Genomic DNA, 21,631 nt, shown 5'->3' on the forward strand with positions numbered 1-21,631 from the left:
CCTTATCATTTAGAGTAATTGACAGATTATCTCGTAATTTTGATTTAGTAAGGGACTGTACTTAACTTATCAGAGGAGGGGGTGGCCTGACATATGACTTATTTTTTTTCTTTTCTTTTCTTTTTTAGTCTCCGAGGCTATAAATATTTTTCCTTGAGCCTCACTGTTTGTCCGGAGGAAACGCATGGCCCTCCCTCCACTAAACAAGAGTGACAATATAATTGGCACAACAGACATTATTCAGTTTTAAAAGGTTAAGCTTTGATGTTTGAAAGTCAAAAGTTGAAAACAAAATCCTGGAGTTGAAAAATGTGTTTTCACTATTGTCATGCATGCAGGGCTGCAGAATTTATACATCATATGAGTAGAGAGACTTGTGCGAATTTATACAATGTAAAATGTCATAGGCCTGTGCTAATAATGTTAGCATCTTATATTTGTTTGGAAAACATGTTAAATATAAGATGGTTCTTTTGTCAGTGAATCTTGTGAGTTGCAATAGAGCCACATTTGTGACGTTTCCTTTGTTAAATGTTGCTGTTGTCCCTGGCTGCAGATGAGTAGAGAGAAGTCTGCTAATTTACACAATGTAAAATGTCATAGGCTTGTGCTAGTAACATTAACATGTTGTATTTGTGGGGAAAATATGTCCAGAAAAAAATAAACACTTTGTCTGTAAATGCTGCAAGTAATAGCGAGGCCGATTTGTGTACTTGTGTCTGAAATTGTCTCTATTAAACAGGAGCGTACCTATGTTCCCCGGGTTCTATGTTCCCCGGGTCGTATGTTCCCCGCTTTGTATGGGACCAGGGAACATAGAACCCTTTTTAATAATAAGGGTTCTATGTTCCCCGCTTTTCCCCAAAAGGACCCGGGAAACATAGGCCCTTTTTTTTTTAAAGGGTCCTGTGTTCCCCGATCGGGGAACATAGAACCTCGGGAACATAGAACCTGGGGAATATAGGGATGACCCCCCTATTAAACCATGTTTAATGTGTGTTTAATGTGTCTTTTGAATCAACTAAACTTTACAGCACTTTACAGAAACCTCCGCTGCAGACTAGTGTTTTGGAGGTGTAACTGCAGAGTGACACAGACAGCACTGCACAAGTATAAATGCTCACAACAGTGTCAGCCACTTGTGTAGGCTACAGCGTCTGCAGTACAAGTATAAATCCCCCTTTAGCTGATTTTTAAGAGGAAAGCCTACATTGTGCATGATATGCTGAAGGATCATTGGAATTTGAAATTCCTGTCATCTAAAGTAGTATTTCCCTTCTATAATATGTAGTTAAAGATGAAAATAAGGAATCATTAAATCATTATCAAAGTTTTCCATTTGTAGAGCCCAAAGCTCCCCAAATATAAATCATATACTCACCTCATGGATATTAATACAGTGATCTACAGTACATAGAATAACAGCTTTGCCTGACATGTTTTGTAAATTTATTGCACACAGTTTTGTTGATACAGACTCCTTTGGTAGAAAAAAAATAATTGAATAAATAGGTACTACAGTATAAAAAGTATAAATATACTAAAAGGCACAAAGCTCCAACTTAGGCTGCGTATGGTGTTAAGATGGTGAAGGTGGATATGGTTTTCTGAACTTGCTCTGCATCCAGACCCGATGCATTGCAACTTTCTTTCCTCTGTTCACTTGAAGTCGTCTGTCCTCGAGATTCTGAATTTCTTGCAGTCCAGCGTTGGAAAATAAATCATGAACCTCATCTGTAAAAATATACATAATAACACTGTCAGTAACAAGGGCTGTACACTAGAGATCATGAGTCCCCCAAGAACACACTAAAATAAGGTCTTAAATTGTTTTGATGAATTGTATTTTAAAAAACATAATTTGCTTTATTTACTTAACTGTTAAGATATATTTGTTAGTCAATTTCATTTCCCAACATGGACATCTACATATTGTTTTAAAGGAGCTCTATACAATATTCAGAGGTTGTCTGCACACGGCCCTCGTCACTGAAGTGACTGAGACGGTGGCTAGTAGCTAACAGTGCTAACAGCACAAACAGTGCTAACAACAGCAACGGTGCTGACAGAACTAAAGGTGTTAACCAGTCCCTGCACCTATCCCTGCTGTCCCAACATCAGCTATAACCGCCATATGGGCACAGCGCAGAGTGGGGGCAAAAAGCTGGACACAAAGGACTCGCATGCACCGACATGCACATGCGCCTGGACCATAGATGTATAATAACTACATATTGGACTCCTAGATGGAACTACTCAGACCAGTGGAATTGCTCGTCTGGTGCATGAGCCAAACAAGTTTCTGGAATCGAACCTGCTGCCACTGCAGCAAGGACACAGCCTCTGGACATGGGGCGCACACTCCAACAGATGAGCCAGTGGGCACCCCATCATAATTAACCTTGTCTGCAGTTCAAGGTGTGCTGTCAACAGTTACTCAGATGTCTCTTTCCTAATGGTGGTCTATGGGGAAAATGCTTTTTGGGCCACAGGGCATTTTTTTCCCGCTGCAATACCAAGAGTGGCCACTGGAAAAATTTGCTGGGGGGGCGTGGGCCAACCCAGCAACCACAACAAAGAACAGAGAAGCTCAGATCACACAGCAGGAGTACTTTGTTCAGGATACCACCCACTACATCTTTACAGAGCAAATAATTGTTTGCTGCTTTATTAATCCTCAGAATATCACTTAGAGCTCCTTTAAAGCCTTGTGCTCACTGCCAGGAGTTAAATTCTAGTTGGAAAAACAATTATTTATTTACTGGCCTGAAAATAATCAAGCTTAAACTGTGTCAACCTATTCCAGTACCCCCTAAAAACCTGGCCATGTGGTACGTAAACTCCCCCAAGGTTCCTAAAACCCCCAAATGCTCAGAAAAAATACCAAGGACATAACCCCAGTGTCCTCAGTGATAGCTCTGGTCTTATTCACTGCATGTAGAAAAACATTCAGATCTCGCGGTACAAAAATACCTTTAGTAAAAAAGTACACGCAGGTTCCATCTCCACGTGTGTAGAAATTCTCTGATAAGCACCGTCCTGATTGGAAGAGATTAATAGAGTAGATTAAATGTATAAAATTGTTAAAAAAAACACTCATCAAAAACAGAATCGTGTACAGAATATAAAACAAATTACGTGAAGTAAATAAAAGTGGCTGTGTTCAGGTGTGTGTCACTATTTGGAGGCTCACCCCTCTTAAACCTGAGCTGTGAGAGGTCATATCTCCCATAATCACGGAAGAGAAATATCCCTCCATGTTTCAGGTATGTAGATAGTCGGTTCACAACTCCTTGCGTTCTGTCAAAGAAATGTCAATTAATGGAACGATAATGTTGTACGACAGGATTGTATGTAGATATATTCATTTACAGACAGCTAAATGAGTGAAAACTTACAAACGGAGATGTCTTACTGTACATGGATAGTGCTGTGGTGCCAATATAAGGTAATACTAGAGCCTTAAAATTACAATATGCATACTGCCATCCCTTTAATGTCTAGCAAATCCCTGCACAGATAATATGCTGTACTCACTGACATAATACAGCTAGATTTATACTGTAGTCTGTAATGAAATTCAGACAAAGCCCAGGGACAGTGAAGGTGGGTTGGGGGTTGTGAAGGGGTCCACAGAGGAGCCTGGCAGGTGAGAAATGATATCAGGTTCTCCTTTGTCTTTTGATCTTAACCTACCGCTCCGGATGAATGGAGGAGAGCACAAAGACCGCCAGGATAACATCCAGGCTCTGTGGAGGGAAGGGAAAGGAGGCCATCTCCTCACAGATGTCATGGACAAAGGCGTGACACACAGAGTCATCGTATCCTGGGTGGTCCTATATGAGGAAAATAAAGTAGGCTAGATCCCAAACTGTTTTATAGTCACATAAAGTCTCCAGGTGGTAGCTCAGATACAAATTTTAGCAACTGGGTTTATATTGCAACCACAGTATCTATTATGTTACAAATTTCACACCTGATTTCCCCCTCGCCATCATTTATAAGAAGTGTATGTATAGTGTAGTTTTGCACTTATTTTAAGTCAGGTTAAAATGCAAATGTACTTGATCTCAATGAATGCTGCTATAAATAATCCAATAGATGTGCTATATTGTAGAGGTCTGTCCTGGAGTCACATGACAACTACACAAAATCAAAAAACATTTGCAACTCAACTTGGACTTGAACACCAGTGACTTATGACTTTACTTGGACTTGAGCCTTTTGATTTGAAAATACTTGATGCCTTACCAGGTGCCCAAATATTTGAAAGTATGCTATTTAAAACATGTGCCACAAATCAATTAAATTCGCCTCATTTCTGGAATCAACAAATGTTAATGGTTTAATCATTTGCGTTAATCTTTCCCAGCAAGTCGACACTTAATTCCCCAGATCTACTTTGTTTGATCCAGTCTAACAGCATCAAATCAAGTTGCAGGAGATAATCATGAAGCGCTAACGTTACATTACGGAGCGCCAGTTCAAAAAAATTATACCAGATATAATTTTGTTCACAAATAAATCTACGTGGTGGTCCACAAAAATCGAAATGTAGTGTGCAAATCAAGCAGGTAAAAAATTATAGACAGAGATGCAACAACGTCCAACAAACTTGTTTTAACAAATAAATACAAATTTTAAAAAGCATTCATGACTTTTGTAAAGCTAAGATATCATTACTTAAAAAGGCTTTACATTTGGTGAAGAATGCATTTTGATTTGTGCAGGACTCAAAACCCAGAGCTTAGGACCTGAGACTGGACTCTGGACTTGACACTTACTTTTGACTATGCTGTAAAGCCCTCTGAGGCAAATTTAAATCTTTAACTGTGTCACATGTACTTCTAGATGTTCCTGTTTTACCTGATTAATGGTTTTACATATTTACTGTTTTTATTCATTATTGATGCTTTTATTTATTTTCTTTTACGTTTTTAGTTGTGGCTTTTATTGTTTTTACTTCTTGTTGCCACTTTTATGTAAGTTTCTCTCTGGCTTTTCTGTGTCTAAGTGCTTTCATTTTTTCTATCATTGTACTCGGCTACATTTTAAATGAGGTCTCTACCTCAATGTATTTCCGAGTTAAAATAAAGGAAATAATAATAAAATAATAAAATTGTGATCTGTGATATTGGGCTTTATAAATAAAATTGAATTAAATTGAAAAACAATGACTTGGTCCCTTATATTATATAGACAAGAGTGACAGAAAATAAAAGTTGTCTGGTATAGATAATACAATCTCAATCATGCAAGCAAAATTTATGTTACACATCTTTTTTTTTTTCATTAAATATTACAAGGAACAATAAACTGAGTGAGTCAAATGATGAATAAATCTCTTTCAATATCAAAGCAAGCTACAGGATGTGAAAATAAATATATTCCATTATTTCAGAATAGAAACATATTAAAACAGATCGTGAGTTTAAATCAAATGAGTTATTTGCTGAGCCAAAAGTTAAAAAAAAAATCACTTTAAATGCTAAATGGACTTGCACTTGTACAGTGCCTTTCTAGTTTTCCAACCACTCAAAGTGCTTTTACAACCTTTTCAAATCCTGTGCAAAAATGTCATGTACAAATGACCAGACTCTCTTTGCTGCTTCTTCACATATTAATACTAATTGGTTGATTCAGATTCAGCTGTAGCTACTAGGCAGAGCTTTGAGTTATTCTGCAGTATGCACATTGTGTGAGGGAACAATGGTCTGAACTATAAAATCTAATATGAATGGATATGCTGGAAAGCTCAAGGACTGACATTAACAACAGCTTTACAATGAATGAATTAAACACATTACTTCATCAAAAGTTAATGTATTCTGTCTAAATATTTTAGCACTTGATGACATGGGGGGCTTAATCATGATCTGATATGACTGCAAGCACCCTGAACATATTGTCCGTATGACCACAGTAAGTACTATAACTACATCACTGCTGGTTTAACATTATATAGCTTTGGCTGTTTGGCTGCTGGATATCAGTTACTGTTGCTTTGAAGAAATGTATTAACTTTGATACAGCATATAGCCTACTATACTGAGCAATATTAGAAATGCTTACCTTGACCAGCTGAATGGCACATGTGGAGAAGTCACAGCAGTATAAAAATGCATCTGTTCCTCTGTGAAGCAGAAAAGCCAATATATCAACCCTTGACTCAGTATCATGAATATCTCATAAGGATTACACCTATCAGCCAAAACATCAAAACCACTGACAGGTGACATGAACAACACTGATCATCTTGTTCCAATGCATTGTTCTATCGGGAAATCTTTGGTTCTGACATCCATGTGGATGCCACCTGACACGCTCTACCCACCTTAACACCAGTGCAGACCATGTACCCCCCTTATGCCAGCAGCATTCCCAAGTAGCATTGGTCCCCCAGCAGGATAAGGCACCATGCCACATCACATCAACTGCTCAGGAGTGGCCCGAGGAACGTGACAGAGACCTCAAGGCATTGACCTGGCCCCCATATACCCCAAATTCTAGTCTGATCAAACATCTGTGTTACATGCCAGCATCCCACCTCCCACTCAGATCATTCCTGAGCAGTTTTTGTGATGTAAAAAATGTGTACAAAAGGTACAGGACAGCACTCCAATTACAGTGTTTATTGCCACACGAACGTTTCGGGTGAAACCCTTCCTCAACGTGCACATGCAACCAAGTAAATGGATCACACACAGGTGTCATATAAACAATCAGGCTGACACATTTTTACACATACACATTTTTTACATTTTTCATTGAGGATTCAGCACCCATTCATACTTCTGAGGGTTGAGCGTGTTTGTTTGGACTTCTGACAGTTTTTGTGATGTGGCATGGTCACTGTCCTGCTGGAGGGCACTGCCATCAACAAGTGCCATTGCCATTGCCATAGGGGGGTTTACTTGGTCTGCAACGGTGTTCCGGTGGGTGTAGCGCATCAGGTAGCATTTACATTAAATGCCAGGACCCAAGGTTTTGCAATGGAATATTGCACTGTAACAAGATGATCAATGTTATTCGCTTCACCCACCAGTGGTTTTAATGTTTTAGCTGATTGGTGTATGCACTGAAGCCAACATTTTACATTTACTTATTGTGGAAAATAACTCCCACACACTGTCGTCTACATTCAAATTTATCGGGAACAACGCTTCGGTGCAGAGACTGATTAACAAACGGATGAAGGTCTCTGTACCGAAACACTGTTCCCAATAAATTTTTTATGATTTTAAGAGTAGAAGACAGTGGGCAGGAGTTTTTTGTTCTACTATAAAGTGCTGCAGGGATGATGTTTATTTGTAGGCTAACCCAGAAGTTAGCATTGCTCTGGAAAGAGGCGTGAAAGAAGCCATCTACATCAAATTGGAACGATCATCATTGAACAGAGGAGGTGGCTTCCAACACCACTTATCACCCACCTACAATGTAGTCTTGGGATCCCTCCCCAAACACCTGGACCCATCTAACCCTAACAAAGCACACGATGGCTGGGTGGGTCGACAACTCACATGCGACCTACACGACTCTGTAGGGTTCAAACCCAAACAGAGTTTAAAGCCTGCGACGCTGTTAGAACTGAAAAAGCCTCTTAGATGAGAGGTGAAACATCTTCAAGAAACTCAAGCAAGTCCAGTTGCCTACGATATAGCACTTAAGACTACCATGACCCAGATGACTGAGAATCTTCACCAACCAATTGCTCTGGTTCCCTCGTCAAAAAGCCAATGGGATTTTTTCTTTGGATTATTGCAGAAAATAAGCTCTGTGGCAAACAAAGGTTTAAGATACTTACACATGTTGCTTAGCAAGATAATCTGTACATACAAATGAAGACCACTTCTATGATTTCTAAAGCCTATATGCTATCACCAAAAGTAAAACTATAATGACAGGCTATAACCAAACTAAACAACGAGCACGTGACTTCAGTGTCACCACCACGACAAGGCTATAAAGTCGTGTTCGGCGTCATGATGCCCTGTAGTTTCATTAAGCCACATGTTGGCACCCGCCTTTTATAATAGACATTAAAGCTTCAAAATTTACGAGCGAGGTATTTAGAGACGTATTTTAATTTGTACAACAAAATGGGAAAGTCTCTTAAGCATGTGTTAACTGCAGACCTTCTTTCAGGCATCTAATGAAAAACCCATTCAAAAAACCCATTGACTTCAAAAACGGGGGAAGCGTGAGTGCTAAAATGCTAACTCATTTCCAGGTTTTAGGACTCATTCCTGCAGGACTCTATAGTTGACTCATGGTCTTCTCTTATGCACTGGTCAACCTAAAAGTTTTGCGTTTTGACCTTTATTTATTGCCTATTGCCTGCCTCCCTTAAAAAACAAATGGACATGATATTGCAGAAACAGGAAATGAAAAGTGTTAACATGCCACATTTCACAACGTTAAAAGAGTCTTCATTCTAAAAAAGGGAAAACGTGAAAACCTGGCATACAAATTCTCACTGTGCACTACACTTGTGCACTTCTCTGCACCACTGCTGGTGGGTTGATCCGCACCTCTGGCTTCAACTACAGCCTGCGGTGCCTTCCAATACCAGCAAAATGCCTCCTCTTTTCTTTCCACACTACTATCTTTACCCAGTCCTTGATTTTAGTGCTGATATCTCGCCAGCTATGCCATTAAGCCATTTCAAAGCCACTCTGCAGGAATCCTTGTCTAAAGAAGCACAAGAGGGCCTTTTCACAGAGGACATTTTGACATGTCACAGTAGGGAAATTAAATGTGTAAGAAGGGTCAGGGTCCTGTTACTGAGCACGCTGCTGACTCACTTTCACACTGTCATGGCTTACTGGGACACTTGATTGGACAGCGCCATTCTTATTGTTATATGTAAAGCCTGTGCTTGTCCTGCTATGATGAGTCAAAATGTCTGCCCATTAATGCCTCACAAATTTTTAATACGTTCCCACATCTGTTACAACTTCTATTTCAATTGTAGTATTGCAACTGTTTCAATTGACCCTTCAAAAGTGTTAAAATATTTTAACAGTACAAGTAATATGTGTACATTTCATGCAATGGTATAAATCTTGCTCCAACTGAGATAATATGTTACACCATATTATTCATGATGAGACACAGTTTTGTGCTGATTGAGGATATGTAACCAGATAATGTCATGGTCTATGAACAATAAATGGTTAATAAAACAGTATTTTACAGGACATTATTGTGCGTATTTGAAATGTTTGCTTCTGTAAACATATGAAGGACTGAAAATCTACACATGATCTACATTGATAACACTGAAATGGTCAAACTTTAATGGATTAAATGGAAATATCTGAAATATTTACTCACTTTAAGGAATCAACGATGGGAAATACACTGTTACCAACCCCACATCCAACCTGTGAAAAGAAAATATATTTTGTCGATATTTGTTACCATTTGTAAGTGCTGTTATCTAACACCAAATTAGAATAGCAACTTACAGCCTACTACTTTTTATATCACTATTGTATAATGATCCACATGCAGTAATTTTTATCAATACATTCAGAACAAAAAATCAATACATGTGACTTTTGAAAACCTCCAAGATCCTGAAAGATGCATGCTGGCCAGGGAAAGTAGTCGTCTGTGTGGCAGCACACGACTCCTGATGGTTGTGATGGTGTGTGGTGCCATTGTGTTGCTGGTGTCTGGTGTCTGTGTCTACACTGGATCCAGTAGGTTGTAGGTATGACGCCTGCTCAACACCCAGACACCTGTTTGTGGCTTGACTTTTTGCACCAGAAGGAAGCAGCTCTGGGAACTCTAAAAACAGCCACTTGCGGTCTTTAAAGAATTTATCCTGATGCATCTCGTAAAACTTGTCCCAGTATTGGTGAGCCTCTGTGTCGAATTTACCTGCGTGGAGGAGATTTACAAGTATATTTTTTATTTGCAGTATAAAACAAACGTAACTGACTTGGGAAAATATTATTGCAGAAATACAGTCTTGCCTTGTTCCTCTTTGGGAATTTGTATGCAGGAATTTTCTTCTGCCTTCTGCCGTGCATTTTCTTTATCCTCCTCTGTCCAGTGCACATGATCCCTAAAGCATTACAAAAGCAACTGTTGGATATTTGTTCAACTACAATAACTCACAAACTGCAACAAATATAAAACTGTGACATATGTCCACGGTTGTGTTTTAGAGTCGATCAGAAAGGTCTTAACTCTAACCCTGAATTTCAGCTCAATGTCATAAGCACACAAGGTCAACTGCACTGTAATCCTACTATCTACATGAGAGGCATTTACTAGTGTGTGACAAATTAAAGTCTTACTACAATACATCACTGACCACATGTTGTGCTTAAAGATGTCATCAGGACTGGTGAGAATCCGTGAACCCAGTGGAGCTGAAGGTCTTCCTCCTGTGCCCTTTAGCCTTGAGGGCCATCTGCTGACAGCTTTAGCCAGTTTGGCTGCAGAGAAGCGCCGCAGTGTATGCATTTACTCTGTAAAAATGCAGACAGAGTTCAGTACATGGGAAATGGAGCTGTTTAATGCAAACAAGATAATTGTTTTTACTCTTCTAGCAATATTTTTCTGCTGTATGTTGTCATCAACTTAATACATTTTCTTTATCTAGTTTTTTTAGAAGGACAATTTGCAGTTTAATATAAATACATTCAAGCAAACATGAGACACATGAACATATATTAAATGCCATAAGACAAAGGTCCCTGTGTGCTCAGTTAGGAACTTAACAGTGAGCAGCATTTTTTTTTTTTTTTTGAGAACAAATTTCATTTTGTATTTCACTGGCTTTTCTGCAGTGACCTAAGGAGTTGCTATTTAAAAAGAATACAGTTTAGGAATCCTAATTTGTTTTGGTTATGCAAATTTAATATCGCTCTACTGAGGAGGCTTCATAACAAGGAGGTTTTTGTTTTGGCAAGATAAATATTGAGGTTGAGACAGAACATCCTGTATCCTCGACTGTTACTGCTATATGTTTGGATCTTTTGAAATGTTTTCATATAACCCCCTGACCTTCTGGCGTGTTCGCTATTGTAAATTAAGGCCATGCAGCCAAACTTTGTTTAAACCCACAGGACTTTATTTCAGATTCCGTAGGGATCCTAAAGTTCCTAAAGGTAGCAAATGGCAGGCATTTTTGTAAATGTGAATAATATGATGCACAATACAGCTAGGATATTTCTATTTGACCAAACAGAATACACAAAAATAAATAAATAAATGGAAAAAAATTAAATTAAATTAAAAACATGGAAGTCTTTGGTTTGAATATTTCAGTCAATGTAAGCATCAAGAGGTGGGTGGAAAAATTGATACAGCTTTGTATTGCAATATCATGTGTGCCAATATTGCATCGACACATGGACGCCAAATTTTATCTTTTATTATATGAATTATTAATATTACAAATAAAAATGAAATTTTGGGAGCCAACTAGAATCATAAAATCAATTGTTTTTCAGTCCAGTGGAACATTTTGCTGCAATAAAAATAATTTAAAAGAGAAACTTTATTTTTTAAAACTTTATGATATTAGATAAAAGATATGATATTATGATATTAAATAAATTTTTCGCTAATAAAAAAATAATAAACTTATATATTATTTGTATATACATCTAGCCTATGTTACTCAGCATATCACAAAACATTTAAAATCACAATTAAATTTTTCCAAACATAAGACTTAATTTTGGGTGGTTTGTGTATTATTCTTCATGGTCAACGTATCAACACTGGAGAGGAGGGCGCTACTGTTCTAAGATGGATGCCGTGTGCCGTAATTCCATTCGTAGAAGAAGAATCTTGTGAAGACTACAAATATGGAGCGGGGGAGATCAGGCAGCTAACATGGCAACTTTTAACTACTGATATCCTTTCTGTGTTTTCACCCCAGGACAACTACCAGGTTACGCTAACGGCAGGTCATAAATATCGATATAACCAGGTACGACTTTAGAACAGAGTACTTGAACGAGACGTCGAGGTGCTGTAGTTCACCGGTGCTAACTTTAGTTAGCGTTAGCTTCCAACTGATCGTGTTAGCTAGCTAACGTTAAATCCAGAGAGAAGGTTCAGTGGTCTCGAGAAGACGGAGCATAGGTGAGGGGCTCTAACGTCATCACTACCTCGGACTGGGAAACCACATCGTCCTTACCTGGCTCTGCCTGTGCTCTCGGGGGTCAGCTCAGGTTGTTGCCTCCTGTCATGCTACCAGACAGTCCTGTTGTAGGAACAAGTGCCACCTGCTGATGGCGCCGTCCCGGAGAAAAAGAGCCGCTAACGCCACTGAGCTGCTGGACCGGAGGAATAGAGGTATCAGGGATGCTGGGACTCTGGTCAGGCACAATATGAAGGTCCTTAGAGGTATCCTCCTGCAGGTAATGGAAGAAATGGTGCTTTTAGATACTCACTGGAGCAATGAATACTGTAATCACTAATATATTCTTTATTATTGTGACATTGCAGGACAACAGGGGTTTTATTAAAGCATGGAGCAAGACCTCAAAATCCACAATAACGTACGAGAATGGTAAAATCTACTTTGAAAATTACCAGAACTGCTACAGCTGGTGAGTAAGAATAATTTACGTTATATGTTTTCAGTCTTCAACACACAGACAATACAAAATAACACATTTGAGTTACAGATAAATAGCAGAAAAGTCACATAATTCCTAAGTCAATTATTATATCTCTGAAGAAATCAAAATCTGAGAATTACAGGAAAGATATGAGGAATGAATAATTCCACACCATGATTTAATCTGAACCTTGCAACTCATGAAAGTCATGAAAGACTGCCTTCCTTTATGAATTTGGTGGCAGGCTTTGTCACTCTAAATACATAGCTTGCCAGATAAGATTCTACTTGGTTTACTGACGTCATCTCCTAATTAAAATGATTGTTCCCTGTTTGGTTAGAGCAACATGAAAACATGCATGTATATCATCAGGATGTTTATGTACATGGCATTCAGGTGTAGAAATGAAAGGGACACTGACATCAGAATAAAAGGTTTAAACTCTTGACACGTGAGTGATTAAATCTTCTGTTTTCAGTGTTCATTCAGAGCCTCAAGTACTGTACAAACTGCCCAAGAGGTCTAAATTGGAGAAATTCGAAGATGCCTTGCTGTGTCAGAGCCCACTTGTAAGTTAAAATTAAACAAACACTCTTATGGAGTTACGCTGAATTTTCAATGATCAGATTTTAACAACCCAGATTGAGATTGTTGTTTAATTTGTCTCGTTGACAGGACAAAACGTTAGCCTCCCCCTCTGATCATAAACCCAGCCTCTTGGCTCTAACAGCTAATAACTGGCTTTATCGCCTTTCAGCTGAAACGGGAGAAGAGCTGCAGAGAGTTTACCTCTCTCCAAACCATAAGTTCAGGTATCTCCAAAGCTCTGACTTCTCTGTTCTTAGAGTTAAGATAATAAATGTGTTTTTAGGTGTAGTTCCTTTAAAAACATTTTAACCTCATTCTGTGTTGTTTTTTGGTAGGTATCTTGGCTGGGATGTTTCTCATCAGATGTTTTATGTTAAATCTATTCAAAACAAAGAAACATCTTTAGCACGACAGGTAAGTTATTTTGTGGGGTTTTTTTTGCCGTACTGAAGAGTGTCCACGCTCTTTCTTGAGCGTAATAGAATCTAGGATCTTTCTGTACATGTATTTTCAGCAGTTCATGAACTTTGACAGGTGCATTGCATACATCTAGGAAAGCTGATGTCAAATCTTGTAATGAGTCAGTTAAGGAATTCAGGTATCACTAGTCAAGGGCTGCAACAAAAAAAAAGAGATCAAAGTGACGTCTTTGAATTGCTAGTTTTGTCCCAAACCCCAAAACATTATATTTACAATAATCAGAAACTCATCAAAACCAGTAAATCCTCAAATTTGAGAAGCTGGAACATGCAAGAGTTTTGCACCTTTGCTAAACAGATGACATAATTGAGTCCCATGAATTTTTTTGTGGATGTAATCTATCAACTAATCCATTTTTTTCTAATTCAAAGGCGGGTATCACTCAGAATACGGTGTTGCATCTGGCTATCTTTAATGTCTTCCCTTTACAAATTGTGGGCATTTTGGAGATCAACAAAAAGGTATGCAGATTTCTCTGTATAGTAGTTTAGTATTCTTTTTTCAAACGTGCCCACAGGAGTGAAATGTTAAAAAAAAATTAACTTTCATCCTTTCAGGTGTTTGGAAATGGCGTTACCGACGTTGTTCTGTCTCAAGGTGTCCTTGTGGTGTCATACAGCAACAAGTCAGTGAAGATGTACAGCTTTGAGCACATTGTCCAAAAGGTATGTCTGTATTTTTTTTATCCTGAAAGAGTTTTCTGCACACTGTTGAGCAGGCTGAATACATAAATACATAATACATATTTAATCAGATTTCTAAACATTGCATCAGGAATACATTTGTTGGAAACTGAATATTTGCAGGGCTGTACCTAATGTGTTTTTTTTTTTGTTTTTTTTTTTTACATTCAAAGCATTAAGTGAGGTTTTCGAAAGTAGCTTCAAATGTCTGTCGTCATATTTTATGATGTCATCAGCCTTAAAAAATAAAATAAAAATTTAAAAATTCTGGTACAAAATCCTCAATTTGAATTAAGTGATTCATTGACCATTCATTGAGTTATTTTTTTAATTAAATCAACTTTCAATAATGAAAAAATATAATTAATGGTGCTGTTAGATTGCTGCTGGACTGCCCTGTTAATACAGGTGCATGCTTCCCTTTGTTTGCGGCAATCAGAATAGCAGATGGTTTTTTGACCATAGAGAAAGTGTTGGGTTTTAAAGGTTAAACACCCACAGATATGCAGCCCTGTCTGCCTAGAAACATACAGTACATTTTGAGGGAAACGTAACAAAAGGAACAAAAGGAAAGAAAATGTTCCTAATTAATGTACCTGGCATGACCAAAAATAGTGATAGTTAACCTATTAGCAAAGCAATACTTCGCACGTCTATTTCCAAACAGGTGCACAGGAGAGGTATGAGTAGAACAAAACTTCTAGAAAAGACTTCTGCACACTGTCTAACTTGCAAAAATAATGATTTTAATGCTGCAGCGTTTCAGTGACTCGATCTTCATCAGGCTTCATCACTGTTTGCCTGATGAAGGTCTAGTCACTGAAACGTTGCAGCATTACACCATCCAGCCATGGTGACTACAGCATCATATTTTTATTACATTTTTCATTAATATGTAACCAAAATCACAATGTTTCCCCTCACCCTAACCAAAGTATTGTGTGGCCTAAACCTAGGACTGGAATCTGTATGCAAACCTGAATTTCTGGTATCTAAGTTCTGTCCCTTTCTGCCCGCCATCCTCCCCAAACACAACCTTGCAAAGCCTGCATGACACATGAATGTGGTGTTTTGTTACCTGAAAGAAACGTCTGTGAACATAATCCAGGCAGTGATTAGTTTGCCACAACAGTGTAATTAAGACAGCAGCTTTGTAACACACACGGTAATATCCAGGAGACAGGTTTGCAAATATGGAATGAAGCTGAATGTTTTTTCGACAAACGCATATTGTGAATTTTGGAAATGACTACATCTCGCTTTTTACAATAAACTTTGACTTTTGGATTTCATGACATTCTGGAGTTATTGGAAATGTTTGGATCACTTGAGTCAGACACAATGCTACGCAGCCACCACTGGAACCTAATTCTACAAATACTATAATCCTAATTATAGTAGTGTAGCCTAATCATTATCTGCAACTATGCAGACATACAGAGTTTCAACAGAATAGATAGGTATGTAAAAAAAGCTGCACAGCATTCGAATGTTGATCTAGAATTTGAATGCCAGCGTTATGAATGAAGCTTCAAACTGTTCGGTGCAGTCCTAAATATTTGCATAGTCAGTGTTTTATTATCCTCCTGGCTCATCTTGCTGCTGTCTATTTAAAGAATATTTTCTTTGTTTTCAGTACTTGACAGAGAAGTTAACGCTTGGAAACAAGAGTTCACTTCTTGGAGGCAGAACAGTGGGAGATGTTCCATTTGGTATTCCAGTAAATATCCAGATCACTGGTGAGTCAGATTATAAGTCTAGTGCTGTGGTTTCTTATTGTTAAAGATTTTAGTAGACCTACTTTGCTACCATTAGCAGAAATGCTTTTCATGCAGAAGTAAACATTGTAGATTTTTTCTTTGTTGTCTTGTACAGATTGTCCCCCGGTGCTTTTCGAGGTGTCATGCACTGATAACTGTGTCCAGATCGGAGGCTACCCGTGGCACTACATCTACACACCACCGCAAAAAAAACACAAGGGCTCTCATCACATCTGTTCGCTTAAGGACAGCATGATGGTGAGTTTAAAGAATCCTCTTTAACTATACATGATAACATGACATTTCCATTACCATTACAGTTGTGTAATCTGAGTATAAAACGTAGCATAAGCTTGACTCTGATGGATAATTATCCCCAATCTTGCTCTGTGATAGACCACTAAATTGGGCAGAGCTTATTGAAAGTGTCAGAGGAAGAAGGGCCACAGCTGTTTGTGACAGTCCTTGTACTCGGCTGCCCGGCAGAGCAGGACAAAAACAAACCTGTAATTGCTATTCAAAAACCCATAAAGTGGTTCAGCTACTTTAGTGCAGCTCTTTTATGCACGTGTAACATAAGCCTCTCTGTATTATTCCTGATTTAGTGCCTTTTCACGACACTGCTCCTGTTTGTTTCTTACCAGAGACAACTGGTAGACAAAATCACATTTAAGTTGCTGCAGTTTCCAAAAACACAAGAATTATTATTATCACTATTATTGGTAGTATTATTTAGAAATGGTACAATACCTTTTAACTGATAAGCAGAAACCTGATTATTAAACTGATCCTCCATCTGTATCAAACGCCACCATCACACCCCTTTAAGCTCTAAATCGTCACCAGAAGCAGTGTCTTACACAACCACAGTTGAAGTCTGCAGTGTCTAAGCTGTAATCAAACAATAGAGTTTGGGTGGAGTAACACGTAAATAAGTCAAGTCTTGCCTTTCCCACAATGGTGCTTGCACAGGTTGTTGACGCTTTGCAGACAAATCTAGTTGCACATCTCAAAACAAACTTGTCAGTAGATTCAAAGTTTTTTTTTCTTTAAAAACTGCAAGAGGAAGCAATCTCAGAGTTACATGTTCATAGTACCATGTGCATTTTTCAGTGCCATTAATAATGCATGATACTTGATCATTTTGTGACAACAGGCAACAAATGGAATACAAAACATGAACTGCTGCTCTCTAGAGAGCGATGGGATCTTCTTTCACCCTGACGACTCAGGAAGAATCATTCATGTTGGACCAACCACCATAAAGTGAGTACCACAGTCAGTGTTGTCAAAAATACCAATTTATTGATAGATATTGATTCTGAATTTTGTGTAGTGTTGATACACAAGTACCAGTTGTGCTTTCAAGCTTTCTCTTACTGTTAACGTTGAAGTCATTCTGCTGGTCTGTGCCCCCAACCAAGGAAAGAAAAGTCATTGTTGTCATGTTAAAGCCTTGTTCTGTTTATCTTTTATAACAAATTTTAACTTGAGTGTCCCCAATTTCAGTTTATCCCCATAATATTGAAAACTGAATATTGATATTTTTCAAGGTGTTGCATCAAAGTTAGAAAACAGCATCATGACGACACTAACCACAGTCAGCCTTTACATACCTAAATGAAGACTGTGCAAGAAAACTTTGGTAAAATATCTGTGGTGTGTGGAGGTAGATGTGTCAAAATAAATGAATCATGAGGCGTTCCTATTGAATGAAGGATTAAAGCCTCATTAAGTGGTTGATCTAAGCCCCTGTTAATGAAAGCAACAACATCATGTTCTTTGATACATATACATTTTTCTTACTATCTTATTATGCTGAACTTTTCTTTCCTCCAAGTGTCCTAAAAATTCTTGGTGAACTGAACAGCAGTTTGCCATCAAAGGTAGTTGAGGACTTCTCTATGGCAACCCATCGAAACAACAGTGTAAGTGTCACACTTCACTCACTGCAGACTCAGTTTACCTTGATCATAAATCAGCCTCATGTAGAGTATGTGTCACATGTGCTCTGTCACATTGGTGAATCAGTCTTGGTGTGGTTAAAATGTAATGTTTCTGCTTTTCTTCCACTGCAGCCTACCTCACAAGTCACTGTCACTTCATCGGGCCGCACGGTGAAGAGACGATTTCATCAGCTGGATGATGACCCAGATCAAGAGGTACTAGAGTGATTACACTTTTATTGTTCGAGTATCTCTGAAAAGAAAATACTTATTTTGCTGTTTTTATCAAAAGAAAGAGGATGTTCAAGCACACAGTAGATCCAAGTAAATTATATAGATAAATAGTATACATCAGGGCTATTCAATTACGAATTCAAGTGGGCCACATTTTAAAACCTGGAAACGTCAAAGAGCCAGACATTTTCAGCAGCCTATTCAAAACCTTTCTTAGCTTTTGGTAATGACACATTTTATACAAATGCAAATGAATGTAGTACATTAATAGCAAAAATCTATTATTGGTCCCAGGCACTTTACACAGTGCAAAAACAGAATAAGACACACACTCTATCTGTCTCTACCAGTATCTCCCTCCCTCTCCCCTCTGTCTCCCACACACACATACGCCTCACCTCATGAACTTATCCATCGAGGTCATGGAAAAGTGTTTAGGAAAAGACATAGGACAAATATTTTGATTATTAGACTGCAGACCAGATGTTCTGAAAAGCTATAAAACTTTGTCAGTGGCATTGGTTGATTTGTGATGGATTCCTAAAACAGATAAAATATAATTAAGAACCTAACGAAAAGTTTGTGAAAAAGGGTATGTTTTTAGTTTTTTACTGTTGTAGCAGACCATAGTTCATGCGGAAGAGAATTCCAGAGAGTCGGATTATAATGACTAAAAGCACCACGAGCTGATATGAGATTTGATTTTAGGTACAATGAGTAAACCCTTATTTGATGATCTAAGGCAGGGATGTCAATCATACGGCCCGTGGGCCAGAACCAGCCAGCCAGAGGGTTCAATCCGGCCCACTGGATGACTAGGCTAAGTACAAGGTTTTAAGGGCCAGGTTCAAACGTGATTAGACCGGGCCTCTCCGCCGTAGCTACAATATACTTCTCTAGATAAAAAGACACCCAAATACTTACAGATATTAAACATTGTGCAAAATATTATCAATCAGCAGCTTCAGCACAAAAAGAATCTGTGGAAAAATTCTGTCTTAAAACAATATAAAAGGAACCGTATCACCAAAAAATGTGTAATGACTGAGTGGTGGACTGAAACAGCACCTATTTTTCTGAAGACAACTCAGGTTCATCTGTTTTATGAAAGGATGAATATTTACAGAATGTACTGTATTTGTGCTTGTTTACATGAAAAGAAAGAGCTGCTGTTATTTACAGTACAGGTTATTTTTTGATGGTTTTATCGGTCCAGCCCACTTGAGATCAGCTGGGCTGTATGTGGCCCATGGACTTAAATGAGTTTGACACCCTTGATCTGAGGGATCTCTCTGGTGTGTACTCTGTGGGAACATAGGTGGGAGGTGCTTAACCATTAAAACATTTAAAAACAATAAGAAGTATTTAATAAGAGTTATGTGGTCAGACCTTTTAGTTTTTGTTAAAACTCTGGCTGCTGCATTCTGAATAAGCTGGAGTTTATTTAACGTCTGCTTTGTCAGTCCAGCAAAAAGTGCATTACAGTAGTCCAGCCTACTGGAAATAAAAGCATGAACCAGCTTTTCAGAGAGTAACTCAGAGTAACTTTTGATATATTTCTGAGGTGATAAAAAGGCAGTCTTAGAAATATTAGAGATGTCCTTCTGGAGGTTAAGATCAGCGTCTAAAATCACACCCAAGTTTTTGACATGCCCTCATGGTTTTACAGACAGGGGAGTTAACAGAGGTTGAATTTCATTCCTCAAAGCTTTTGGTCCGACTAACAGAATTTCTGTTTTGTCATGAATAAGCTGTAAAAAATTCTTCACCATCCAACATTGTCTGATATCTGTGACATACTCTCTGTGAAGGTGAGGAAGCAAGTCCAGTCTCACAAATCATTTAACGTTAGCTGTCTGTATTTTAAGTTTTTTGTTACTGTCAATGAACCTCACGAAAAGACCAAAACCATCAATTAATTGATCCTGTTAACAAGTATGGGTCTTTTTATGATAGTTGTTTAGTGTTAAACATTACAGAAGCTTGATAGAAGGTGAGAGAACACTTGAGATTAGAGGATATACAGAGGTATTTAGTAGTCCATTAGCCAATGTTTGTGTAAAGCTGTGACTTCTTACAAGTCCTCAGGCCACATTTTTACACATGAGAAGAAGTTTCAAGGGTCATCCTCCTGTTGAGTTTGACCAAGATCAGACCAGTGGTGACTGAAACACCACCTGAGATACAGACAACCACAGTTACAGCTGAATAACACAAGGTCAGAATTATGTTTCTTCATTAGACCACTGAGGGACTGCTTGCAAATATGCATTTTATTCAAAGTACAGGAAGTTCAAGATGATAGCTCGATTTCAATATTGAATCAGTTCTTTAAAGAGACTGCTAATAAGAAGCAGGGTATGGGATTTATGTATGTATTTGGTGTAGGCGTCCCTGTATAAACAACTGAACACATCTTTACAACAGCGGGCCTTTGATTTTCACAGACTTTCCGTATGGTGGAATACGAGGATGAGCTGGACCTTCTGGCTGTGGTGGTAACTAATGGTGAGGAGGGAGAAGGCAGAGCGCACATCCGACTGCACGACAACCAGAGCGGGCAGTTACTGCGGACGCTTGATCTGGTTGAACCATGGGACGAGGTGAGTGACCCGATATGACCTGACATGACCTGATGTGACTGTACCAATACTAAACCGAAGTGTGTGTGTGTGTGTGTATGTGTCATGAATTCATGTGTGCTCTTGTCTTTTGTTTCAGACTTATCGACATGAGTTGTTCTTTGACAAAGACACAATTGTTCACATTGAACAAAAGAACACCAACTTCTGCTGCCATGTTTACAAACTCACTGCTGACAGGAAATAAGTGGTGTTTATGTTTTAAGAGCATGTAAGTATTTGTTTACAACTTGTGTTGCTATACAGCTGTTCTTGAACACTCATAATGATGTGTTTCACATCTGGATCACTGTGTCATTATTTCTTCTGGGTAAATAACATTTGATAATTATTGCTGGTTATTTAAATCATTGTAAGTAACACTGTTTTACTGTTTAACATGTTATCTTACATATTTTTTACACTATTTCTCTTAAATAAAAATAGTATATTTTACGAAGTTAGTCTGTAATTTCTGCCTTCTGTGTTTCCATCTTGCCCGTCTTGACCGTGAAGGCCCTTGCACACCTTCAGTTCCTTGTAGACAGGTGTGTAGGAGAAAATGTCCACTGTCCTTTTACGCACAGTAAACTTTATTATAGAAATACATTTCGCTCCTTAGACCTTCATCAGTAAAGCAGCATGCTTTGTATTTATCAAGTAGAATTTATTGCAAGTAAAAGGACAGTGTGGAAATGATATATTTTCCATCATGTCCATCCAAAT

The 21,631-nt window shown here is 38.3% G+C and overlaps 2 protein-coding genes across 2 annotated transcripts; one reads left to right on the forward strand and one right to left on the reverse strand.

Moving 5' to 3' along the window:
• Window positions 1-1,435: 1,435 nt before the first annotated feature.
• Window positions 1,436-12,252, reverse strand: mettl8 (methyltransferase 8, methylcytidine). Its single transcript, XM_049594808.1, has 10 exons — window positions 12,167-12,252; window positions 10,328-10,484; window positions 9,984-10,075; window positions 9,572-9,888; window positions 9,337-9,386; window positions 6,073-6,133; window positions 3,697-3,836; window positions 3,194-3,300; window positions 2,974-3,039; window positions 1,436-1,734 (listed from the first exon to the last, which is right to left on the reverse strand). Exons 2-10 carry the CDS (start codon window positions 10,477-10,479, stop codon window positions 1,580-1,582), a joined length of 1,140 nt encoding a protein of 379 aa, XP_049450765.1. The 5' UTR covers window positions 10,480-10,484; window positions 12,167-12,252; the 3' UTR covers window positions 1,436-1,579.
• On the forward strand, window positions 12,202-21,408 carry dcaf17 (ddb1 and cul4 associated factor 17). Its single transcript, XM_049594809.1, is given in 15 exon segments — window positions 12,202-12,238; window positions 12,241-12,389; window positions 12,478-12,581; window positions 13,072-13,162; window positions 13,269-13,405; window positions 13,517-13,595; window positions 14,033-14,122; window positions 14,219-14,326; window positions 15,981-16,083; window positions 16,220-16,362; window positions 17,261-17,370; window positions 17,945-18,032; window positions 18,183-18,266; window positions 20,732-20,887; window positions 21,006-21,408. Coding segments are annotated over 15 exon segments (1,572 nt in total). The 5' UTR covers window positions 12,202-12,216; the 3' UTR covers window positions 21,114-21,408.
• The last annotated feature ends 223 nt before the right edge of the window (window positions 21,409-21,631 follow it).

The sequence above is a fragment of the Epinephelus fuscoguttatus genome, linkage group LG13, assembly GCF_011397635.1.
Source record: "Epinephelus fuscoguttatus linkage group LG13, E.fuscoguttatus.final_Chr_v1".
Lineage (NCBI taxonomy): Eukaryota > Metazoa > Chordata > Actinopteri > Perciformes > Serranidae > Epinephelus > Epinephelus fuscoguttatus.

What these genes read in the sequence shown, in the direction of transcription:
- mettl8 (XM_049594808.1), bottom strand. Translation starts at nt 10,479, where the DNA reads ATGCATACACTGCGGCGCTTCTCTGCAGCCAAACTGGCTAAAGCTGTC. An exon ending in CCCATCGTTGATTCCTTAAA is followed by an intron (nt 6,134 to 9,336) that starts GTGAGTAAATAT and finishes TCTGCTTCACAG; the next exon opens with AGGAACAGATGCATTTTTAT. An exon ending in GTGCCATTCAGCTGGTCAAG is followed by an intron (nt 3,837 to 6,072) that starts GTAAGCATTTCT and finishes TTCCTCATATAG; the next exon opens with GACCACCCAGGATACGATGA.